A 26,615-nucleotide genomic window follows, 5' to 3' on the forward strand; every position below is an offset into this window, starting at 1 on the left:
TTCCACTTTATTCACCCGGCAGCACTACTTGATCCTTCATGCACCCTGAAATGTGTTGTGTCCCTACTAAATCACTACAACCCTACCGGCCTTACAAGCCAACAACATCCACCATCATATTCTCCTCCTCGGTCTTTGTGTAAAAAATAAAACAGATAATTGGATTAATCTCATCTCCTAATTCATCCACATTTTAATAGACGTACCATAGTGACATTCTGAACCAGTAAATTACAAAACCTCTTTTATACTAAACTTTTATACTTAAACCTTTAATAATAATAATAAATGCCATTTAGCAGACACTTTTATCCAACGTGACTTGAATACATGTTGTGTGTATGGGCTGTCAGGGGAATCAATAACACAGTTAGAGCTCACTTGATGGCCATTGTGAACCGGCTCCAATACAGAACTATTTATGACCTCACTTGATGGCCATTGTGAACAGGCTCCAATACAGAACTATTTATGACCTCACTAGATGGCCATTGTGAACAGGCTCCAATACAGAACTATTTATGACCTCACTTGATGGCCATTGTGAACAAGCTCCAATACAGAACTATTTATGACCTCACTAGATGGCCATTGTGAACAGGCTCCAATACAGAACTATTTATGACCTCACTAGATGGCCATTGTGAACAGGCTCCATTACAGAACTATTTATGACCTCACTAGATGGCCATTGTGAACAGGCTCCAATACAGAACTATTTATGATCTCACTAGATGGCCATTGTGAACAGGCTCCAATACAGAACTATTTATGACCTCACTAGATGGCCATTGTGAACAGGCTCCATTACAGAACTATTTATGACCTCACTAGATGGCCATTGTGAACAGGCTCCAATACAGAACTATTTATGACCTCACTAGATGGCCATTGTGAACAGGCTCCAATACAGAACTATTTATGATCTCACTAGATGGCCATTGTGAACAGGCTCCAATACAGAACTATTTATGATCTCACTAGATGGCCATTGTGAACAGGCTCCAATACAGAACTATTTATGACCTCACTAGATGGCCATTGTGAACAGGCTCCAATACAGAACTATTTATGACCTCACTAGATGGCCATTGTGAACAGGCTCCAATACAGAACTATTTATGATCTCACTAGATGGCCATTGTGAACAGGCTCCAATACAGAACTATTTATGACCTCACTTGATGGCCATTGTGAACCGGCTCCAATACAGAACTATTTATGACCTCACTTGATGGCCATTGTGAACAGGCTCCAATACAGAACTATTTATGACCTCACTAGATGGCCATTGTGAACAGGCTCCAATACAGAACTATTTATGACCTGACTAGATGGCCATTGTGAACAGGCTCCATTACAGAACTATTTATGACCTCACTTGATGGCCATTGTGAACAAGCTCCAATACAGAACTATTTATGACCTCACTAGATGGCCATTGTGAACAGGCTCCAATACAGAACTATTTATGACCTCACTAGATGGCCATTGTGAACAGGCTCCATTACAGAACTATTTATGACCTCACTAGATGGCCATTGTGAACAGGCTCCAATACAGAACTATTTATGATCTCACTAGATGGCCATTGTGAACAGGCTCCAATACAGAACTATTTATGACCTCACTAGATGGCCATTGTGAACAGGCTCCATTACAGAACTATTTATGACCTCACTAGATGGCCATTGTGAACCGGCTCCAATACAGAACTATTTATGACCTCACTAGATGGCCATTGTGAACAGGCTCCAAAACAGAACTATTTATGACCTCACTAGATGGCCATTGTGAACAGGCTCCAATACAGAACTATTTATGACCTGACTAGATGGCCATTGTGAACAGGCTCCAATACAGAACTATTTATGACCTCACTAGATGGCCATTGTGAACAGGCTCCAATACAGAACTATTTATGACCTCACTAGATGGCCATTGTGAACAGATTCCAATACAGAACTATTTATGACCTCACTAGATGGCCATTGTGAACAGGCTCCAATACAGAACTATTTGTGACCTGACTAGATGGCCATTGTGAACAGGCTCCAACACAGAACTATTTATGACCTCACTAGATGGCCATTGTGAACAGGCTCCAATACAGAACTATTTATGACCTGACTAGATGGCCATTGTGAACAGGCTCCAACACAGAACTATTTATGACCTCACTAGATGGCCATTGTGAACAGGCTCCAATACAGAACTATTTATGACCTGACTAGATGGCCATTGTGAACAGGCTCCAATACAGAACTATTTATGACCTCACTAGATGGCCATTGTGAACAAGCTCCAATACAGAAATATTTATGACCTCACTAGATGGCCATTGTGAACAGGCTCCAATACAGAACTATTTATGCTTGAAGGATGTCTTACAGACAGCTCAATACATATTTTCTAAAGCCACGTTTTTTCAGACCACAAGACCTATTCAGGAAAAACTGAGGCGACGGTTGCCATGGAAGCCACTGACCTGTGACTTGTTTGTCAGGCAGTGAGGGGATGGGGATGGCGGAACCAAACTTCTCCAACAGGCGCTCATACAGCCAATCAAAATGCTTATACCTGTGATTGACAGGTCTGTTGGTCGTCTGCAGAAAACACCAAAAGAAGAGTCAGAGAAGTGTGTGTGTGTGTGTGTGTGTGTGTGTGTGTGTGTGTGTGTGTGTGTGTGTGTGTGTGTGTGTGCTGAGCGATCAACTTATTATGTTTTTGCTTATTAAACAACTAAATTGATCGACGTCAGTTCAATTACTTGAATTCCATTTAGTTAGTATTTTTTGTGAGCTCTACACGCCGTAGAGAAATCCGATCAAGAACAAACTGTGGGCCGCTGGAAGTTGTAGTTTTCAACAGAAAATATTAAACTTAGTTCAGGGCAGAAAACGTGGTAATTAACTACAATGCCTATAATCCATTGCGCCTGTCCTGCTCTTCCGGCCCCAGAAAGACATATGAGAGAGGAATGTACAAAACACAACGACAATAGGGATATAGACAGTTCGTGAGGTAGCTGTACCCGATTAATATTTGTAGTAATTGGTAATTAGCCGTCTCTTGAAAGTATGCCCTATCGACTTTGAAGAACAACTAAATTAGTTTTATCGTCAGACAGCTCTGCAGCATATTAGGTAGATACTAGCTAGCTAGTTACTATTACATATTAGGTAGCTACTAGATAGCCAGCTAGCTAGTTACTAGCCTAGCTAAATAGGATGACTTGTTAATTGAGGTTAGATAGTTGGCTGCTACTGCCTGAGCAGAGATGATGACAAAAAATAATTAAATAATAAAAAGTCCTCAAATAAAAACAACTTAATAAGACAATTGAATGTTCTAAACATTTGGAATTTCTATTAAAATGTAATTTCTATTAAAAAGCTTAAGCATACTTTTTTTTAAAAATACAAATCAAAAACAGATTTTTTTCTTCTTTTTTTCACCGAACTGAAACGACCTCAAAAAGCACTAATCGCTCAGCACTTGTGTGTGTGTGTGTGTGTGATACTCACATTGGGTGTGACCTGGTACTCTATGTAACTCTTCAGCCCGTACAGCTTAGAGCCTTTTTTAGGATCAGCCACGACACAGTCAAGAGGAGACTGGGGATACAGCCACACTGGCCCCACATCTCCCATCTACACACACAGAGAAACAATTACTACATTGCTATTACCATCTACAGTAGCAGAGTTTTTCCCCACCCGTAAATGTAATGTTAATGTAAATGTAATGCCTTGTTAATGTAATGTAAATATAATGCCTTGTTAATGTAATTTAAAGTAATGCAATGTAAAAGTAATTGAAATGTAATTTATTATAATGTACTGGTATGTAAATGTAGAGTAATGTAAAGCAATGTTATCTAAATGTAATGTGAATGTAATACAATGTAATGTAAATGCAATGCCGTGTAAAAGTAATGTAAAGTAATGCAGATTAATGTAAAAGTAATGTAAAGTAATGTTAATGTGATGTACTGTTAATGTAATGTAATTACTGTAAAGTAATGTTAATGTAATACTAATGGAATGTACTGTAAAGTTATGTAAATGTACTGTAAAGTAATGTCACTGTAATGTACTGTAAAGTAATGTTAATGTACTGTAAAGTAATGTTACTGTAATGTACTGTAGAGTTAAGGTAATGCACTGTGCAGTAATGTTAATGTAATGTACTGTAAAGTAATGTTAATGTACTGTAAAGTAATGTTAATGTACTGTAACGTAATGTTACTGTTACTGTAATGTACTGTAGAGTTAAGGTAATGTAATGTAAAGTAATGTTAATGTAATGTACATGTACTGTAAAGTAATGTTACTGTAATGTACTGTAGAGTTACGGTAATGTAATGTAAAGTAATGTTAATGTAATGTACTGTAGAGTTAATGTAATGTACTGTAAAGTAATGTTAATGTAATGTACTGTAGAGTTAATGTAATGTAATGTTAATGTAATGTACTGTAAAGTTACTGTACTGTAAAGTAATATAATGTACTGTACAGTCATGTTAATGTAATGTACTGTGAAGTTAATGTAATGTAAATGTGTAGAACAGATCGATGATGACTCACATAGATGGCCAGTCTGTCTTTGCCTTTGGGTGGTAGTTTAGCCAGCAGGTACACCTCTGGGTTGGGGATCTTAGAGAACGCAAACCTAGTGGAAGAATACGGACTTACAGTACCAGTCAAAAGTTTGGACACACCTACTCTTTCAAGGGTTTTTCTTTATTTTTACTATTTTCTACATTGTAGAATAATAGTGAAGACATCAAAACTATGAAATAACACATATGGAATCATGTAGTAACCAAAAAAAGTGAAGAATCTCAAATATGAAATATATTTTGATTTGTTTAACAAAGTAGCCACCCTTTGCCTTGATGACAGCTTTGCACACTATTTTTTGAAAAGTTACCAGAATTTTGCAACCCTAGTGAAATGCAACAACATTTAAAAATAAATCAGTGTGTTTGTGTGTCTTACTTGTTGAGGGATATCTTCATGTGTGTGTGTGTGTTGCGGCCTGTCGCCTCTCCTTCCTCCTCCCCTGTAGTTTCTCCATAACCCCCTGTTGATCTGGCATCATCCCACTCTTCATCCCACTCACCATCATCGTCATCATCACCTTCACACGCACAAACGCACAAACAAGGACATTATAATAAAAAAAATACAAATAAATGCAACATTACAAATACAACAACATTTACAAACATCTTGTGTGTCTGTGCGTATCACCTGCATTCTGTCGAGTCTGTGCGTATCACCTGCATTCTGTCGAGTCTGTGCGTATCACCTGCATTCTGTCGAGTCTGTGCGTGTCACCTGCATTCTGTCGAGTCTGTGCGTGTCACCTGCATTCTGTCGAGTCTGTGCGTATCACCTGCATTCTGTCGAGTCTGTGCGTGTCACCTGCATTCTGTCGAGTCTGTGCGTATCACCTGCATTCTGTCGAGTCTGTGTGTGTCACCTGCATTCTGTCGAGTCTGTGTGTGTCACCTGCATTCTGTCGAGTCTGTGTGTGTCACCTGCATTCTGTCGAGAGTGTGCGTGTCACCTGCATTCTGTCGAGTCTGTGCGTATCACCTGCATTCTGTCGAGTCTGTGCGTATCACCTGCATTCTGTCGAGTCTGTGCGTGTCACCTGCATTCTGTCGAGTCTGTGCGTATCACCTGCATTCTGTCGAGTCTGTGCGTATCACCTGCATTCTGTCGAGTCTGTGCGTATCACCTGCATTCTGTCGAGTCTGTGCGTATCACCTGCATTCTGTCGAGTCTGTGCGTATCACCTGCATTCTGTCGAGTCTGTGCGTATCACCTGCATTCTGTCGAGTCTGTGCGTATCACCTGCATTCTGTCGAGTCTGTGCGTATCACCTGCATTCTGTCGAGTCTGTGCGTATCACCTGCATTCTGTCGAGTCTGTGCGTATCACCTGCATTCTGTCGAGTCTGTGCGTATCACCTGCATTCTGTCGAGTCTGTGCGTATCACCTGCATTCTGTCGAGTCTGTGCGTGTCACCTGCATTCTGTCGAGTCTGTGCGTGTCACCTGCATTCTGTCGAGTCTGTGCGTGTCACCTGCATTCTGTCGAGTCTGTGCGTGTCACCTGCATTCTGTCGAGTCTGTGCGTGTCACCTGCATTCTGTCGAGTCTGTGCGTATCACCTGCATTCTGTCGAGTCTGTGCGTATCACCTGCATTCTGTCGAGTCTGTGCGTATCACCTGCATTCTGTCGAGTCTGTGCGTGTCACCTGCATTCTGTCGAGTCTGTGCGTGTCACCTGCATTCTGTCGAGTCTGTGCGTATCACCTGCATTCTGTCGAGTCTGTGCGTATCACCTGCATTCTGTCGAGTCTGTGCGTATCACCTGCATTCTGTCGAGTCTGTGCGTGTCACCTGCATTCTGTCGAGAGTGTGCGTGTCACCTGCATTCTGTAGAGAGTGTGCGTGTCACCTGCATTCTGTCGAGTCTGTGCGTATCACCTGCATTCTGTCGAGTCTGTGCGTGTCACCTGCATTCTGTCGAGTCTGTGCGTATCACCTGCATTCTGTCGAGTCTGTGCGTATCACCTGCATTCTGTCGAGTCTGTGCGTATCACCTGCATTCTGTCGAGTCTGTGCGTGTCACCTGCATTCTGTCGAGTCTGTGCGTGTCACCTGCATTCTGTCGAGAGTGTGCGTGTCACCTGCATTCTGTCGAGAGTGTGCGTGTCACCTGCATTCTGTCGAGTCTGTGCGTATCACCTGCATTCTGTCGAGTCTGTGCGTGTCACCTGCATTCTGTCGAGTCTGTGCGTGTCACCTGCATTCTGTCGAGTCTGTGCGTATCACCTGCATTCTGTCGAGTCTGTGCGTATCACCTGCATTCTGTCGAGTCTGTGCGTATCACCTGCATTCTGTCGAGTCTGTGCGTGTCACCTGCATTCTGTCGAGTCTGTGCGTATCACCTGCATTCTGTCGAGTCTGTGCGTGTCACCTGCATTCTGTCGAGTCTGTGCGTGTCACCTGCATTCTGTCGAGTCTGTGCGTGTCACCTGCATTCTGTCGAGTCTGTGCGTGTCACCTGCATTCTGTCGAGTCTGTGCGTGTCACCTGCATTCTGTCGAGTCTGTGCGTGTCACCTGCATTCTGTCGAGTCTGTGCGTGTCACCTGCATTCTGTCGAGTCTGTGCGTATCACCTGCATTCTGTCGAGTCTGTGCGTATCACCTGCATTCTGTCGAGTCTGTGCGTATCACCTGCATTCTGTCGAGTCTGTGCGTGTCACCTGCATTCTGTCGAGTCTGTGCGTATCACCTGCATTCTGTCGAGTCTGTGCGTATCACCTGCATTCTGTCGAGTCTGTGCGTGTCACCTGCATTCTGTCGAGTCTGTGCGTGTCACCTGCATTCTGTCGAGTCTGTGCGTATCACCTGCATTCTGTCGAGTCTGTGCGTATCACCTGCATTCTGTCGAGTCTGTGCGTATCACCTGCATTCTGTCGAGTCTGTGCGTATCACCTGCATTCTGTCGAGTCTGTGCGTATCACCTGCATTCTGTCGAGTCTGTGCGTATCACCTGCATTCTGTCGAGTCTGTGCGTATCACCTGCATTCTGTCGAGTCTGTGCGTATCACCTGCATTCTGTCGAGTCTGTGCGTATCACCTGCATTCTGTCGAGTCTGTGCGTGTCACCTGCATTCTGTCGAGTCTGTGCGTGTCACCTGCATTCTGTCGAGTCTGTGCGTGTCACCTGCATTCTGTCGAGTCTGTGCGTATCACCTGCATTCTGTCGAGTCTGTGCGTGTCACCTGCATTCTGTCGAGTCTGTGCGTATCACCTGCATTCTGTCGAGTCTGTGCGTATCACCTGCATTCTGTCGAGTCTGTGCGTGTCACCTGCATTCTGTCGAGTCTGTGCGTATCACCTGCATTCTGTCGAGTCTGTGCGTGTCACCTGCATTCTGTCGAGTCTGTGCGTATCACCTGCATTCTGTCGAGTCTGTGCGTGTCACCTGCATTCTGTCGAGTCTGTGCGTATCACCTGCATTCTGTCGAGTCTGTGCGTGTCACCTGCATTCTGTCGAGTCTGTGCGTATCACCTGCATTCTGTCGAGTCTGTGCGTATCACCTGCATTCTGTCGAGTCTGTGCGTATCACCTGCATTCTGTCGAGTCTGTGCGTGTCACCTGCATTCTGTCGAGTCTGTGCGTATCACCTGCATTCTGTCGAGTCTGTGCGTATCACCTGCATTCTGTCGAGTCTGTGCGTATCACCTGCATTCTGTCGAGTCTGTGCGTATCACCTGCATTCTGTCGAGTCTGTGCGTATCACCTGCATTCTGTCGAGTCTGTGCGTATCACCTGCATTCTGTCGAGTCTGTGCGTATCACCTGCATTCTGTCGAGTCTGTGCGTATCACCTGCATTCTGTCGAGTCTGTGCGTATCACCTGCATTCTGTCGAGTCTGTGCGTATCACCTGCATTCTGTCGAGTCTGTGCGTATCACCTGCATTCTGTCGAGTCTGTGCGTATCACCTGCATTCTGTCGAGTCTGTGCGTATCACCTGCATTCTGTCGAGTCTGTGCGTATCACCTGCATTCTGTCGAGTCTGTGCGTATCACCTGCATTCTGTCGAGTCTGTGCGTATCACCTGCATTCTGTCGAGTCTGTGCGTGTCACCTGCATTCTGTCGAGTCTGTGCGTATCACCTGCATTCTGTCGAGTCTGTGCGTGTCACCTGCATTCTGTCGAGTCTGTGCGTATCACCTGCATTCTGTCGAGTCTGTGCGTATCACCTGCATTCTGTCGAGTCTGTGCGTATCACCTGCATTCTGTCGAGTCTGTGCGTGTCACCTGCATTCTGTCGAGTCTGTGCGTATCACCTGCATTCTGTCGAGTCTGTGCGTGTCACCTGCATTCTGTCGAGTCTGTGCGTATCACCTGCATTCTGTCGAGTCTGTGCGTATCACCTGCATTCTGTCGAGTCTGTGCGTATCACCTGCATTCTGTCGAGTCTGTGCGTATCACCTGCATTCTGTCGAGTCTGTGCGTGTCACCTGCATTCTGTCGAGTCTGTGCGTATCACCTGCATTCTGTCGAGTCTGTGCGTGTCACCTGCATTCTGTCGAGTCTGTGCGTATCACCTGCATTCTGTCGAGTCTGTGCGTATCACCTGCATTCTGTCGAGTCTGTGCGTGTCACCTGCATTCTGTCGAGTCTGTGCGTATCACCTGCATTCTGTCGAGTCTGTGCGTATCACCTGCATTCTGTCGAGTCTGTGCGTATCACCTGCATTCTGTCGAGTCTGTGCGTGTCACCTGCATTCTGTCGAGTCTGTGCGTATCACCTGCATTCTGTCGAGTCTGTGCGTATCACCTGCATTCTGTCGAGTCTGTGCGTGTCACCTGCATTCTGTCGAGTCTGTGCGTATCACCTGCATTCTGTCGAGTCTGTGCGTATCACCTGCATTCTGTCGAGTCTGTGCGTATCACCTGCATTCTGTCGAGTCTGTGCGTATCACCTGCATTCTGTCGAGTCTGTGCGTGTCACCTGCATTCTGTCGAGTCTGTGCGTGTCACCTGCATTCTGTCGAGTCTGTGCGTGTCACCTGCATTCTGTCGAGTCTGTGCGTATCACCTGCATTCTGTCGAGTCTGTGCGTATCACCTGCATTCTGTCGAGTCTGTGCGTATCACCTGCATTCTGTCGAGTCTGTGCGTGTCACCTGCATTCTGTCGAGTCTGTGCGTATCACCTGCATTCTGTCGAGTCTGTGCGTGTCACCTGCATTCTGTCGAGTCTGTGCGTATCACCTGCATTCTGTCGAGTCTGTGCGTATCACCTGCATTCTGTCGAGTCTGTGCGTGTCACCTGCATTCTGTCGAGTCTGTGCGTATCACCTGCATTCTGTCGAGTCTGTGCGTATCACCTGCATTCTGTCGAGTCTGTGCGTATCACCTGCATTCTGTCGAGTCTGTGCGTGTCACCTGCATTCTGTCGAGTCTGTGCGTATCACCTGCATTCTGTCGAGTCTGTGCGTGTCACCTGCATTCTGTCGAGTCTGTGCGTGTCACCTGCATTCTGTCGAGTCTGTGCGTATCACCTGCATTCTTTCGAGTCTGTGCGTATCACCTGCATTCTGTCGAGTCTGTGCGTATCACCTGCATTCTGTCGAGTCTGTGCGTGTCACCTGCATTCTGTCGAGTCTGTGCGTGTCACCTGCATTCTGTCGAGTCTGTGCGTATCACCTGCATTCTGTCGAGTCTGTGTGTGTCACCTGCATTCTGTCGAGTCTGTGCGTATCACCTGCATTCTGTCGAGTCTGTGCGTATCACCTGCATTCTGTCGAGTCTGTGCGTATCACCTGCATTCTGTCGAGTCTGTGCGTGTCACCTGCATTCTGTCGAGTCTGTGCGTGTCACCTGCATTCTGTCGAGTCTGTGCGTATCACCTGCATTCTGTCGAGTCTGTGTGTGTCACCTGCATTCTGTCGAGTCTGTGCGTGTCACCTGCATTCTGTCGAGTCTGTGCGTGTCACCTGCATTCTGTCGAGTCTGTGCGTATCACCTGCATTCTGTCGAGTCTGTGCGTGTCACCTGCATTCTGTCGAGTCTGTGCGTGTCACCTGCATTCTGTCGAGTCTGTGCGTGTCACCTGCATTCTGTCGAGTCTGTGCGTATCACCTGCATTCTGTCGAGTCTGTGCGTATCACCTGCATTCTGTCGAGTCTGTGCGTGTCACCTGCATTCTGTCGAGTCTGTGCGTATCACCTGCATTCTGTCGAGTCTGTGCGCGTCACCTGCATTCTGTCGAGTCTGTGCGTGTCACCTGCATTCTGTCGAGTCTGTGCGTATCACCTGCATTCTGTCGAGTCTGTGCGTGTCACCTGCATTCTGTCGAGTCTGTGCGTATCACCTGCATTCTGTCGAGTCTGTGCGTATCACCTGCATTCTGTCGAGTCTGTGCGTGTCCCTGGGTGTCCCATCCCCCGGCTGTGTCGTTGGTGTCAGCTCCTCCCCCAGACCAAGGGTTGTCACCGTTAGCAACCTGCAAACAACAACAGCAGCAGTGAACTCTGGGAAATGTTTCACAGAGCTCCTTTAAAAAGCCTGCTTCAGCCTGCTCTGTTTTAAAAGCTAAGTGGCTTGATGTTTTGAAGTGGCGTGGCTCTAACCAAGGCAGGCTTAATGGTGATGATGTTTTGGCGTGGCTCTATCCAAGGCAGTCTTAATGGCTAAAGTGTGTTTGTGGTGCATGCTGTCCTGCTTAATGCACTTTTAATGGTTCAAGCGGGTACAGAACTGGCCTTGGGCCTACAAAGAGAAGCTCCAACGCCATGGTAATGACCATTTCCCCTTCCTGCCTGACTATAAACATATCTCTCTCTATTTCAATTTAAGGGGCTTTATTGGCATGGGAAACATTGCCAAAGCAAGTGAAATAGATAAAAAAACAAAAGTGAAAATAACAATACAATTTTTTACAGTAAACATTACACTCACAAAAGTTCCAAAATAATAAATACATTTCAAATGTCATATTATGTCTACATAATATGTGTTGTAATGATGTGCAAATAGTTAAAGTACAAAAGGGAAAATAAATAAACATAAATATGGGTTGAATTTACAATGGTGTTTGTTCTTCACTGGTTGCCCTTTTCTTGTGGCAACAGGTCACACATCTTGCTGCTGTGATGGCACACTATGGTATTTCACCCAATAGATATGGGAGTTTATTGAAATCATATTTGTTTTCGAATTCTTTGTGGATCTGTGTATTCTGAGGAAAATATGTGTCTCTAATATGGTCATACATTTGGCAGGAATTGCAGCTCAGTTTCCAAATCATTGTGTTGGCAGTGTGCACATAGCCTGCCTACGGCAGCCTTTCTCAATAGCAAGGCTATGGTCACTGAGTCTGTACATAGTCAAAGCTTTCCTTCATTTAGAGACAGAATCCCTCTCTTTCTCTCTCAAGCCCTATAACAAACAGTAAACAAACAGTAAACAAGTAAACAAACAAATAGTAATGAAGTAGTGTGTACTTGAGTGTTTGTGCTGTTGCTGGACTCTGGGCTGTAGGCATCCGGATAGGTAGCTGTCTCTGGTGTTCTGGACGACACCGCACCAACCTGAGAGAAGTGGGGGGGGGGTTGTAATAATCATCCACATTTTCACTTTATCTGTCTATGTCTGCAGGATGAAAGCATTACTGTTTGTACGACAGGGATCACAGTAAACATTCTTTGCAAAGACACAGCGTTGCTTTAGCGTCACACTGTTAGCGACATTTAGTCTAGTTAATTTTGTCGTGGTACTTTGGGGTCTTCAAATATTTTCCAGAGTTCAACTGTGTCGTTACAGTGTGGCTCCCCGGTGATGTCACGTTTGTCAAAAACAAGGGCGGTGTGATGGGGTCTCACAAAGACTCCTCTACACCTCTCCTGTATGACTGAGGAATGCCGCACACACACACACACACGAGCTGGAACGATAAACCGCCTTCTTCTTACTGAAGCATTTTGTATAAGTTGTTGATTTTCAGTGATTTTGCTACACAACGTTCCAGTAGACTGATAAACAGTTTCTATCTCCAGGCTATCAGACTGTTAAATAGTCACCACTAGCCGGCCTCCGCCCAGAACCCTGCCCTGAACTTAGTTACTGTTACTAGCCGGCTACCACCCGGTACTCTACCCTGCACCTTAGAGACTGCTGCTCTATGTACATAGTCATGGAACACCGAGAAAGGGAAAGGGGGATACCTAGTCAGTTGTATAACTGAATGCATTCAACTGAAATATGTCTTCCGCATTTAAACCCAACCCCTCTGAATCAGAGAGTTGTGGGGGGTTGCCTCAATCGACATCCACGTCATCGGCGCCCGGGGAACAGTGGGTTAACTGCCTTGCTCAGGGGCAGAACGACAGTTTCACCTTGTCAGCTCTGGGATTCGATCCAGCAACCTTTCGGTTACTGGCCCAACGCTCCTATCCGCCAGGCTACCTGGTCACTTTAATAATATTTACATACTGTTTTAGTCACTTCATATGTATATACTGTATTGTAGTCCAGTCCCATCCTATATAACTACTGCTGTACACACCTTTTCTAGTCACATACTGTCCATATACTGTCCCAGACTCTGATATTGCTTGTTCCAATATTTCTTAATTACTTTCTTTTAATGTTTTGGATTTGCGTGTATTGTTAGGTATTACTGTACTGTTGGAGCTAGAAACACAAGCATTTGGCTAGTTATTAATGTACTGTTGGAGCTAGGAACATAATCCAGACCTGCCAACTTTTTAGAGTACAAGACGAGTGCGGCAAATTGGAGATTCAACTCGCAAATCTAGTGTAAAGGCATTTTAGAAGCATTGCCTCTATAGCTAATACCGGACACTCATTTATTCTTCATCACACAGTCTTCATCACACAGTCTTCTAAACTCCCAACTCCATTTAATGCCAAGATGTTTATATTTATTTTTGATTATACTTTTGTAATGCTTTTTGTGACGTGGATCATAATTACAATTACAGTCTATCAGGTTGCGTGATCCTCGTAATGTTACGTGGAAAATACAACTAACGGGACGCAGATCTAAATGTATATCACACTCGCACAAATGCAACCAGTTATTTTTCGTATTTGCATTTAATTTCTTTCACTAGCAAATGAACTGCTGGGACTTTAGAGCCCACTGAATGTCCATCTTATGTTCGCTAACGTTAGCTTGAAACAATTAAGTGTTTACCTTTCCACAACACACAGAGTCAAAAAGGGATTTGTCCATGTGTTGACGTACTGCTGACAGTCGGCCAACTCAGCATCACAACAAACAGGAGGAGGGGCAGACACGGGGGGGTAGCTACGTCCAATAATGATGTATTCATCTCCATGTCCGTTGACACAAACTCCGTACATGTCTATTGGAGACCAATTACTTTATTAAATATTGATTACAAATTGTTTGCTCTGGTTTATGCCAAAAGATTAAAGAAAGGAATAGATGCCATTATAAATGAGACTCAAACAGGATTTATGAAAGGGCCGTCACATAAGCTCTAACATTCGTTTAGTCTTGGACCTTATAGATTATTCAGATGCAATTGACTCAGATGCGGTTGTCTTATTTTTGGACTTCTGTAAAGCCTTTGACACAATTGAACACGAATTTCTCTTTAGGTCACTTAAACTTTTTGGATTCAGTGAAAATTTCATCAAATTCATTCACATGTTCTACAAAGATATAAATAGTTTTGTGTTACTAAACCGTAATACCTCCAAAAGATTCAGTATCAACAGAAGTGCACGACAGGGATGTCCAATTTAGCCATTTTTATTCATTTTTTTCATTCTCTCTCTAGATATTCTGAATAATGCAAATGTTTATGGCTTAACCATTTTTAACAAATACATCAACATTTCCCAACTGGCTGATGATACTACTCTTTTGTTGAGAGACAAAGACCAGGTCGTCCTTAATGCTATGACTGCATTTTCTATTGCATCAGGATTAATGCTGAATGTTTCTAAATGTGAAACCAACATTTCTGGAACACGCTTATTCCTGACATTGTCTGGAAAAATGCATGGTTAAGGCCTTACAAAATTGTATACCAAACAAAGTTAAGGAAGTGCACTTTAACGTTTTACATAAGATATATCCATGTAATTCTATGTTTTCCAAATTTGTGGCTATTGATGATATCTGTGTTTTCTGTGAAAAAGAAGGTGAGAATCTGAGAAACTATCAACTATCAAAATACTTATTTACCATTATGAACACTACCCATGTTTTTGACATGAAGGATATAATATGTTACTATTGCAATGATAACAAGACCATTTAAATTTTTTTTTTAATTCTTGTTGCCAAATACTTTATACACAAACAAAAATTCCAAAATGTTATACCAAAATTACACATATTTTTTTATTAAATTTAACTATCTTATTAAAACATTAACCCTAGTGAAAAACAATAACAATAAAATTTTCCTGAATCATTATAACACGATTTTTTCAGGGTGATTAAAATTGCACTATAATTTTTTTATTTTTTATTATTTCATTGATATTTTTTGTATGTTTTAGTATTTTCTTGTTAATACCTGTGTTCTGTTTTGTATGGTGGGATCTGTATTATGATTTGGTTTTAAAATAAGTTGCAGCTCGAGAATCGGGATGTTAGATTTACTCAGTGGATTTATTTTTTATTAAAACGTTTTAATAAAATAAAATAAAATCAGGCCTCTTTCATTTTTGCGTACTTTTAACTCAGATCTCGTACCTGCGTACATGGACAGAGCATTGTGTAGCTGGTACGCAAAATGTGTGCATGTTGGTAGGTCTGATAATAATTTAGCTAGGTACTAATGGACTGTTGGAGCTAGGAACATAAGCATTTAGCTAGGTACTAATGGACTGTTGGAGCTAGCAACATAAACATTTAGCTAGGTACTAATGCACTGTTGGAGCTAGGAACATAAGCATTTAGCTAGGTACTAATGCACTGTTGGAGCTAGGAACATAAACATTTAACTAGGTACTAATGGACTGTTGGAGCTAGGAACATAAGCATTTAGCTAGGTACTAATGCACTGTTGGAGCTAGGAACATAAGCATTTAGCTAGGTACTAATGGACTGTTGGAGCTAGGAACATAAACATTTAGCTAGGTACTAATGCACTGTTGGAGCTAGGAACATAAGCATTTAGCTAGGTACTAATGCACTGTTGGAGCTAGGAACATAAGCATTTAGCTAGGTACTAATGCACTGTTGGAGCTAGGAACATAAGCATTTAACTAGGTACTAATGGACTGTTGGAGCTAGGAACATAAGCATTTAGCTAGGTACTAATGGACTGTTGGAGCTAGGAACATAAGCATTTAACTAGGTACAAATGCACTGTTGGAGCTAGGAACATAAACATTTAACTAGGTACTAATGCACTGTTGGAGCTAGGAACATAAGCATTTAGCTAGGTACTAATGGACTGTTGGAGCTAGGAACATAAGCATTTAGCTAGGTACTAATGCACTGTTGGAGCTAGGAACATAAACATTTAACTAGGTACTAATGCAATGTTGGAGCTAGGAACATAAACATTTAACTAGGTACTAATGCACTGTTGGAGCTAGGAACATAAGCATTTAGCTAGGTACTAATGGACTGTTGGAGCTAGGAACATAAACATTTAGCTAGGTACTAATGCACTGTTGGAGCTAGGAACATAAGCATTTAGCTAGGTACTAATGCACTGTTGGAGCTAGGAACATAAGCATTTAGCTAGGTACTAATGCACTGTTGGAGCTAGGAACATAAGCATTTAACTAGGTACTAATGGACTGTTGGAGCTAGGAACATAAGCATTTAGCTAGGTACTAATGGACTGTTGGAGCTAGGAACATAAGCATTTAACTAGGTACAAATGCACTGTTGGAGCTAGGAACATAAACATTTAACTAGGTACTAATGCACTGTTGGAGCTAGGAACATAAGCATTTAGCTAGGTACTAATGGACTGTTGGAGCTAGGAACATAAGCATTTAGCTAGGTACTAATGCACTGTTGGAGCTAGGAACATAAACATTTAACTAGGTACTAATGCAATGTTGGAGCTAGGAACATAAGCATTTAGCTAGGTACTAATGCACTGTTGGAGCTAGGAACATAAGCATTTAGCTAGGTACTAATGCACTGTTGGAGCTAGGAACATAAGCATTTAGCTAGGTACTAATGGACTGTTGGAGCTAGGAACATAAACATTTAGCTAGGTACTAATGCACTGTTGGAGCTAGGAACATAAGCATTTAGCTAGGTACTAATGGACTGTTGGAGCTAGGAACATAAGCATTTAGCTAGGTACTAATGGACTGTTGGAGCTAGGAACATAAGCATTTAACTAGGTACTAATGCACTGTTGGAGCTAGGAACATAAACATTTAACTAGGTACTAATGCACTGTTGGAGCTAGGAACATAAGCATTTAGCTAGGTACTAATGGACTGTTGGAGCTAGGAACATAAGCATTTAGCTAGGTACTAATGCACTGTTGGAGCTAGGAACATAAACATTTAACTAGGTACTAATGCACTGTTGGAGCTAGGAACATAAGCATTTAGCTAGGTACTAATGCACTGTTGGAGCTAGGAACATAAGCATTTAGCTAGGTACTAATGCACTGTTGGAGCTAGGAACATAAGCATTTAGCTAGGTACTAATGCACTGTTGGAGCTAGGAACATAAACATTTAACTAGGTACTAATGCACTGTTGGAGCTAGGAACATAAACATTTAGCTAGGTACTAATGGACTGTTGGAGCTAGGAACATAAGCATTTAGCTAGGTACTAATGGACTGTTGGAGCTAGGAACATAAGCATTTAGCTAGGTACTAATGGACTGTTGGAGCTAGGAACATAAGCATTTAACTAGGTACTAATGCACTGTTGGAGCTAGGAACATAAGCATTTAGCTAGGTACTAATGCACTGTTGGAGCTAGGAACATAAGCATTTAACTAGGTACTAATGGACTGTTGGAGCTGGGAACATAAACATTTAACTAGGTGTTTGCCTGTCCATGTTTCGCTGTCTGTTGCTATGTTAGCGAGCCACTCCCCACTGTGTGTACAGAGGAGGGAGTGATGCATTCTGAGAAGCACAAGCATATGACCGTTGCTAAATTATCAAAATACTGTAGTTGTAGATACAGAGAGAAGTGTCACAGCTTTCTGTGAGTGTATGATTTATTTTTCACCTCTTAATGGCTGAAGTATGGTTTTAAATGGTGACCAAATAGGCCTACCAGTAAACATTCATCCATTAGCTAAAGCAAAGCTATACATGCCCTGGCACCACAGACAGCCTACAGTTGAAGTCAGAAGTTTACATACACTTAGGTTGGAGTAACAAAAACTAATTTTTCTACCACTCCACAAATTTCTTGTTAACAAACTATCGTTTTTCTACTTTGTGCATGACAAATAATTTTTCCCAACATTGTTAACAGACAGATTATTTCACTTAGAATTCACTGTATCACAATTCCAGTGGGTCAGAAGTTTACACACACTAAGTTGACTGTGCCTTTAAACAGCTTGGAAAATTCCAGAAAATTATGTCATGGCTTTAGAAGCTTCTGATAGGCTAATTGACATAATTTGAGTCAATTGGAGGTGTACCTGTGGATGTATTTCAAGGCCTACCTTCGAACTCAGTGCCTTTCTCCTTGACATCATGGGAAAATCAAAAGAAATCAGCCAAGACCTCCAAAAAAATTTGTAGACCTCCACAAGTCTGGTTCATGCTTGGAAGCAATTTCCAAATGCCTGAAGGTTCCACGATCATCTGTACAAACAATAGTACACAAGTATAAACACCATGGGACCACGCAGCCGTCATACCGCTCAGGAAGGAGATGCGTTCGGTCTCCTAGAGATGAATGTCCTTTGGTGCGAAAAGTGCAAATCAATCCCAGAACAACAGCAAAGGACCTTGTGAAGATGCTGGAGGAAACAGGTACAAAAGTATATATATCCATAGTAAAACGAGTCCTACCTAACCTGAAAGGCCGCTCAGCAAGGAAGAAGCCACTGCTCCAAAACCGCCATAAAAAAGCCAGACTACGGTTTGCAACCGCACATGGGGACAAAGATCTGACTTTTTGGAGAAATGTCCCCTGGTCTGATGAAACAAAAATAGAACTGTTGGCCATAATGACCATCGTTATGTTTGGAGGAAAAAGGGGGATGCTTGCAAGCCGAAGAACACCATCCCAACCGTGAAGCACGGGGTCGGCAGCATCATGTTGTGGGGGTGCTTTGCTGCAGGAGATACTGGTGCACTTCACAAAATAGATGGCATCATGAGGCAGGAAAATGATGTGGATATATTGAAGCAACATCTCAAGACATCAGTCTGGAAGTTAAAGCTTGGTCACAAATGCGTCTTCCAAATGGACAATGACCCCAAGCATACTTCCAAAGTTGTGGCAAAATGGCTTCAGGACAACAAAGTCAAGGTATTGGAGTGGCCATCACAAAGCCCTGACCTCAATCCTATAGAAAATGTGTGGGCAGAACTGAAAAAGCATGTGCGAGCAAGAAGGCCTATAAACCTGACTCGGTTACACCAGCTCTGTCAGGAGGAATGGGCCAAAATTCACCCAACTCATTGTGGGAAGCTTGTGGAAGGCTACCCAAAATGTTTGACCCAAGTTAAACAATTTAAAGGCAATGCTACCAAATACTAATTGAGTGAATGTAAACTTCTGACCCGGGTAAATTCAGTCCAGTCAATTCAGAAAGAAAAGCAGATTCCAAATCCAAATGTTCCTAATTAAAAAGCATTGAAGAGAATTGGAATTTCAGTGCACTTCTTTAATGGACTCGAACGTATATGGAATTTAACACAAACCTGTCCGGGGACCTTAATGCAGCGAAACTTAAATTCGTTTTAGTACATTTCCACCAGTATGTTAAAATGTGCAACCACAGAAGAAAAAAAAATCTAGACCACCTTTACTCCACACAGAGACACGTACAAAGCTCTCCCTCAGTCCCCATTTGGCAAATCTGACCATAATTCTGTCTATCGTCCTTCCTGTTTACAAGCAAAAATTCAAGCAGGAAGCACCAGTGACCTGGTCAATAAAAAAGTGGTCAGATGAAGCAGAAGCTAAGCTACAGGACTAGTTTGCTTGCACAGACTGGAATATGTTACGAGATTCCTCCAATGGCATTGAGGAGTACACCACATCAGTCACTGGCTTTATCAATAAGTGCATCAATGACATCGTCCCCACAGTGACTGTACGTAAATACCCCAACCAGAAGCCATGGATTACAGGCAACATCAGCATTGAGCTAAAAGGTAGAGCTGCCGCTTTCAAGGAGCGGGACTCTAACCTGGAAGCTTATAAGAAATCCTGCTATGCCCTCCGACGAACCATCAAACAGGAAAAGCATCAATACCGGACTAAGATTGAATCGTACTACACCGGCTCCGCTCGTCGGATGTGGCAGGGCTTGCAAGCTATTACAGACTACAAAAGGAAGCACAGCCGAGAGCTGCCCAATGACACGAGCCTACCAGACGAGCTAAATTACTTCTATGCTTGCTTCGAGGCAAGTAACACTGAAGCATGCATGAGAGCATCAGCTGTCCTGGACAACTGTGTGATCACGCTCTCTGTAGCCGATGTGAGTAAGACCTTAAAACAGGTAAACATTCACAAGTCCGCAGGGCTAGACAGATAACCAGGACGTGTACTCTGAGCATGCATTGACCAACTGGCAAGTGTCTTCACTGACATTTTCAACCTCTCCCTGTCTGAGTCTGTAATACCAACATGTTTCAAGCAGACCACCATAGTCCCTGTGCCCAAGAACACTAAGGTAACCTGCAGAAATGACTACCAACCTGTAGCACTCACGTCTGTAGCCATGAAGTGCTTTGAAAGGCTGGTCATCGCTCACATCAACACCATTATCCCAGAAACCCTAGACCCACTCCAATTTGCATACTGCCCTAACAGATCCACAGATGATGCAATCTCTATTGCACTCCACACTGCCCTTTCCCACCTGGACAAAAGGAAAACCTATGTGAGAATGCTGTACTCCCTGTTCACTCATGACTGTCACGACTCCAACACCATCATTAAGTTTGCCGATGACACAATAGTGGTAGGCCTGATCACAGACAACGACGAGACAGCCTATAGGGAGGAGGTCAGAGACCTGGCCGTGTGATGCCAGGACAACAACTTCTCCCTGAACGTGATCAAGACAAAGGAGATGATTGGGGACTGCAGGAAAAGGAGGACCAAGCACACCCCCATTCTCATTGAACGGGCTGTAGTGGAGCAGGTTGAGAGCTTCAAGTTCCTTGGTGTCCACATCACCAACAAACTAACATGGTCCAAGCACACCAAAACAGTTGTGAAGAGGGCACGACAAAACCTATTCCCCCTCAGGAGACTGAAAATATTTGGCATAGGTCCTCAGATCCTCAAAAGGTTCTACAGCTGCACCATCGATAGCATCCTGACTGGTTGCATCACTGCCTGGTGTGGCAACTGCTCGGCCTCCGACCACAAGGCACTACAGAGGGTAGTACGTAGGACCCATTACATCACTGGGACTAAGCTGCCTGCCATCCAGGACCTCTACACCAGGCGGTGTCAGAGGAAGGCCCTAAAAATTGTCAAAGACCCCAGTCACCCTAGTCATAGACTGTTCTCTCTGCTACCGCATTGCAAGCAGTACCGGGGCGCCAAGAATCTTCTAAACAGCTTCTACCCCCAAGCCATAAGACTCCTGAACATCTAATCAAATGACTACCCAGACTATTTGCATTGCCCCCCCCCACCCACCCCCCTCTTTTACACTGCTACTACTCTCTGTTATTATCTATGCATAGTCACTTTAATAACTCTACCTACATGTACATATTACCTTAATTACCTCGACTAACCGGAGCCCCTTCACACTGACCCCTATATATAGCCTCGCTATTGTTATTTAACTGCTTCTCTTGAATTATTTGTTACTTTTATTTCTTATTCTTATTTTGTGTTGCTTTTTTTTTAAACTGCATTGTTGGTTAAGGGCTCGTAAGTAAGCATTTCACTGTAAGGTCTACACATGTTGTATTCGGCGCATGGGACAAATAACATTTGATTTGATTTACAGATACATAGTGAATTATTCTGTTATGGTGTGTAATCCGTAATGAACACAGACACACACTCACCTGTAAGTAGTCTTCCGGCACCAGGCCACTTTGTCCTCTGGAGTTCTGAGCCTCTATCCATCCTCCACCAACATTCTACAAAGAGAGAGGAGGGAGAGGGAGAGGAAGAGAGAGAGCGAGCGAGCGAGAGAAGGGGGAGAGAGAGGGAGAGGAAGAGAGAGAAGAGGGAGAGAGAGAGAAGAGGGAGAGAGGAATAGAGAGAGAGAGAGGGAGAGGAAGAGGAAGAGAGAGAAGGGGGAGAGAGAGGGAGAGAAGAGAGAGGGAGAGGAAGAGAGAGAGAAGGGGGAGAGAGAGGAAGAGGAAGAGAGAGAAGGGGGAGAGAGAGGGACAGGACGAGAGAGAAGGGGGAGAGAGAGGAAGAGAGAGAAGGGGGAGAGAGAGGAAGAGAGAGAGAGAGAAGGGGGAGAGAGGGAGAGGAAGAGAGAGGAGGGAGGGAGAGAGAGAGAGAGAGAGAGAGAGAGAGAGAGAGAGAGAGAGAGAGAGAGAGAGAGAGAGAGAGAGAGAGAGAGAGAGAGAGAGAGAGAGAGGAAGGGTGAGAGAGAGAGAGGAAGAGCGAGAGAGAGAAGAGGGAGAGAGAGGGAGAGGTAGAGAGAGAAGGGGGAGAGAGAGGAAGAGAGGAAGGGCGAGAGAGAGAGAGGAAGAGCGAGAGAGAGAAGAGGGAGAGAGAGGGAGAAAAAGAGAGAGGAGAGAGGGAGAGGAAGAGAGAGAAGGGGGAGAGAAGGGGGAGAGAGAGGGAGAGAAAGAGGGAGAAGGGGGAGAGAGAGGGAGAGGAAGAGAGAGAAGGGGGAGAGAGGGAGAGGAAGAGAGTGAAGAGGTATGAGAGTTATTCATCAGAGCCTGGACAGAAAAGCTTGAAATGTAACACTGTAGTACTTCAGGTGACTATGGCCAGCCAGTCAGATCCTGTGTGTACCTGGTTGAGGACGGTGACAGTCTCTCCTTCTCTGACTGTCAACTCGTTATTTCCTGGTTCGGCACTGAAGTCATATATCACCTGGGCCTGAAACAGAGCAAACACACAGTGATGACCTCAGGACCTCTGAATGGTACTGTAGGACGTAGTCATGGGACACAGTGATGACCTCAGGACCACTCTGAATGGTACTGTAGGACGTAGTCATAGGACACAGTGATGACCTCAGGACCACTCTGAATGGTACTGTAGGACGTAGTCATAGGACACAGTGATGACCTCAGGACCACTCTGAATGGTACTGTAGGACGTAGTCATAGGACACAGTGATGACCTCAGGACCACTCTGAATGGTACTGTAGGACGTAGTCATGGGACACAGTGATGACCTCAGGACCACTCTGAATGGTACTGTAGGACGTAGTCATGGGACACAGTGATGACCTCAGGACCACTCTGAATGGTACTGTAGGACGTAGTCATAGGACACAGTGATGACCTCAGGACCACTCTGAATGGTACTGTAGGACGTAGTCATGGGACACAGTGATGACCTCAGGACCACTCTGAATGGTACTGTAGGACGTAGTCATAGGACACAGTGATGACCTCAGGACCACTCTGAATGGTACTGTAGGACATAGTCATGGGACACAGTGATGACCTCAGGACCACTCTGAATGGTACTGTAGGACGTAGTCATAGGACACAGTGATGACCTCAGGACCACTCTGAATGGTACTGTGTACACACACACACACACACACACACACACACACACACACACACACACACACACACACACACACACACACACACACACACACACACACACACACACACACACACACACACATCCTGTCTGAGTGTTGTTATCCCTGAGGGCACTGAGAGTCGTGTCAAACACAAACACCCATACGCTGCCTCCCTCTCTAAAACAGTTGCCTACAACCTACAAAAAGCAGTTCACAGCAGAGACTGAAAGATAAACACGTAAATACATACATACATACGTGTTGTTTAATCTGTCTATGCACATGGCATCAATCCATATCTTGTATGACATTGGTTCAGTTTATAAACATGTTCTCTTTTAGTTATAAAAGGTATTACTCTGCAATCTACACTACACTTCAATAAAAAACCCAATAGCGCATATTCTGTATGACAAAAAAAAAGCTATATTAGCGTTGTCTACCATTCGATAAAGCGCACCATGACATGCTGAAGAAACTCTCCTACCTGCATTGCCATCGTTGCAGGATTTATAGTCGTTTTCCACGCAAAAACGTCACCGTGAAAAGACCCCGCATCAAAACAATCCCCGTGTAAACAAAGCAGACGAGGCTAGGCTACTCCGTCTCAAAACGATCCACTCTGGCGTATCTTCTTACAACTATGTTGTTACAACGTGCTATTCTGCAGAAACGATTTCTCAATCTTCTGGGACGACAATTGCCTAAATTTCCCACAACAGAATAGTTTGTTAGTTATTTTGTATCCCCGCGGTAAAGAGCGAAAGGGGCCACTTCCTCCAAGCAGAAAATTAGAACAAGTAACAGGGGTGTGGATACGTGCCGCGTTCAAGTCCTCGTCGGAACTACGAAACTCGGAAATGTCCAACTCTCTAACCTGTTGTTCATATACACGTGCCGCGTTCAACCTATTAACAAGTCAAACATTCCCTCGTTTTCTATTTTCGACTAGCACATGAACGTAGCAACAGTCGGACAGACAATTCTGTTGATTTTCCTTCAGCTGCTCAGTCATAGGTTTGACTGAGTAAATACACCGAGTAAAACAAGCATTCACAGATCAGGAACTCTCAACTTCTTAGTAAGAGATGGAAACTATGTCAACAAGCAAAAGGGGACATATGAGCCTAAATTAATTGATGCAATTGTCAACTGCAAATTCTTTGTGACACTGTTTAGAGAGAGAATTCATATTGCCTGAGTGATAGTCAATATTATAAGGCCATTATAGGCAATAATCATGGAATCTGATGAGACCTCTAAAATGCAATAAACTAACGTTAATGGTATGAACTAAAGACCATGTGTGGATATTCTCCATCCGGCCACTGTCTGAGCCAACAGGTAGGCTAGGCTAACAAGCAGGTAGACTTGGCCAACGTGCAGGTAGGTTAGGTCAACAGGTAGGCTGTTGGCTAGGCTAACAAGCAGGTAGGTTAGGTCAACAGGTAGGCTGTTGGCTAGGCTAACAAGCAGGTAGGTTAGGCCAACAGGTAGGCTGTTGGCTAGGCTAACAAGCAGGTAGGTTAGGTCAACAGGTAGGCTGTTGGCTAGGCTAACAAGCAGGTAAGTTAGGTCAACAGGTAGGCTGTTGGCTAGGCTAACAAGCAGGTAGGTTAGGACAACAGGTAGGCTATTGGCTAGGCTAACAAGCAGGTAGGTTAGGCCAACAGGTAGGCTAACAAGCAGGTAGACTAGGCCAACAGGTAGGCTAACAAGCAGGTAGACAAGGCTAACAGGCAGGCTAGGCTAACAAGCTAGTAGGCTAACAAGCAGGTAGGCTAACAGACAGGCTAGGCTAACAAGCAGGTAGACTTGGCCAACAGGTAGGTTAGGCCAAAAGGTAGGCTAACAAGCAGGTAGGCTAACAAGCAGGTAGGTTATGCCAACAGGTAGACTAACAAGCAGGTAGGCTAACAAGCAGGTAGGCTAGGCCAAGAGGTATGCCAGGCTAACAGGTAGGCTAGTCCTAGTAGGTCTATTAGGCCTACTTGTTATAAGCATGTATGAATCTTCATGTCTTATTAATAGGCTGTGTTATGTCGATTTTTTCTATGCATCAATCTGTCAAATGCTGTTTTACAGAAGAACCGCAAATTAAAGGGTGTTTCCGAGATGGCTGTTCTAATCAGTCCTGGTCTGTATTTGATACTGTAACTGGTGTCATGGGCGGCGCTACAATGCCACAGGGCTGTGAAGGGCACCGCCTCCGAACAAAGCGACTCTGTTGTTAACAGCTGAACCTGTCGGTCTGTGCAGGAATGAATGGGCGAAGTGCGCCCTCAAGTGGTGGATAATTAAATAATATTCTCTCTCTTTTTCTCTCTCTCCATCTCCTCTCCCCTACGCCACTTCTGTACTACTTGAACCAGGTAATGCTAACATGCACTCAACCACACCAGAGAAAGATAATTAACTCCCCTCTCTCCTCTGTTCTCCTCTCCCTTTCTCCCCCTTCTCCTCCCGTTTCTCTTCTCTGTTCTCCCTCTCCTCTCTCCTCCCCTCTCTTTCCTTTCCTCTTCTTTGTTCTCCTTTCCTCTCCTCCCCCTCTCTCTTCTCACTTTCTCCCCCCTCTCCTCTTCTCTACCTTTCCCTCCATTCCTCTAGAAAAACAAACTGAAATAAATGGCAGAAACAGGGGATTAACCTGAACTTGTCTGGTTTGTAGCCAAACTGTTTGTTTGTACTCCAGGTTGTGATATGATGGGTTCTGTTGTCTGCACAAAACCATTTAAATTAAAATATATTAATATATACATTTTTGTTATCATTCCCCAGATCTGTGCCTCGACACAATCCTGTCTCGGAGCAGTACAGACAATTCTTTCGACCTCATGGCTTGATTTTTGCTCTGACATGAACTGTCAACTGTGGAACCTTATATACACCTGTTTTCACTTTGTCAATGTGGGGTATTGTGTGTAGGTTGCTGAGAAGAAAAAAAAATATTTAAATCCATTTTAGAATAAGGCTGTAACGTAACAAAATGTGGAAGAAGTCAAGGGGTCAGAATATTTTTTCCCGAAGGCTCTGTACATTCATATTGTAAAAGTTCCATTATAACAAGTAGATTTGTTATAAGGGTCAAGTCAATAATTACTGTACTAAGGTGTGGGGTTTCAAAAGGAGGAGAGGGTTATTACAACTTCTGTTTTTGCCTTGGGGAGGGTCGTGTGGCTA

General features: G+C 43.9%; 1 protein-coding gene across 3 annotated transcripts in view; it reads right to left on the reverse strand.

Annotated features, from left to right (window-relative positions):
• The window catches only part of LOC139563447 (sorting nexin-9-like), a 38,749-nt gene extending 14,017 nt beyond the window's left edge, over window positions 1-24,732 (reverse strand). For 2 of the 3 annotated variants that reach the window (XM_071382126.1, XM_071382125.1), the window contains exons 1-9: window positions 23,923-24,732; window positions 22,681-22,767; window positions 21,768-21,842; window positions 12,046-12,132; window positions 10,943-11,045; window positions 5,004-5,145; window positions 4,590-4,674; window positions 3,528-3,653; window positions 2,489-2,606 (exon numbers count right to left, since the gene is read on the reverse strand). In XM_071382126.1, the coding sequence (XP_071238227.1) occupies window positions 2,489-2,606; window positions 3,528-3,653; window positions 4,590-4,674; window positions 5,004-5,145; window positions 10,943-11,045; window positions 12,046-12,132; window positions 21,768-21,842; window positions 22,681-22,767; window positions 23,923-23,934 (835 nt within the window). In that variant the 5' untranslated portion in view covers window positions 23,935-24,732. The remainder of the gene's footprint in view (window positions 1-2,488; window positions 2,607-3,527; window positions 3,654-4,589; window positions 4,675-5,003; window positions 5,146-10,942; window positions 11,046-12,045; window positions 12,133-21,767; window positions 21,843-22,680; window positions 22,768-23,922) is intronic. The other variant, XM_071382124.1, reaches the window with a different exon arrangement.
• Window positions 24,733-26,615: the final 1,883 nt, after the last annotated feature.

Source organism: Salvelinus alpinus, chromosome 34 (assembly GCF_045679555.1).
Source record: "Salvelinus alpinus chromosome 34, SLU_Salpinus.1, whole genome shotgun sequence".
NCBI lineage: Eukaryota > Metazoa > Chordata > Actinopteri > Salmoniformes > Salmonidae > Salvelinus > Salvelinus alpinus.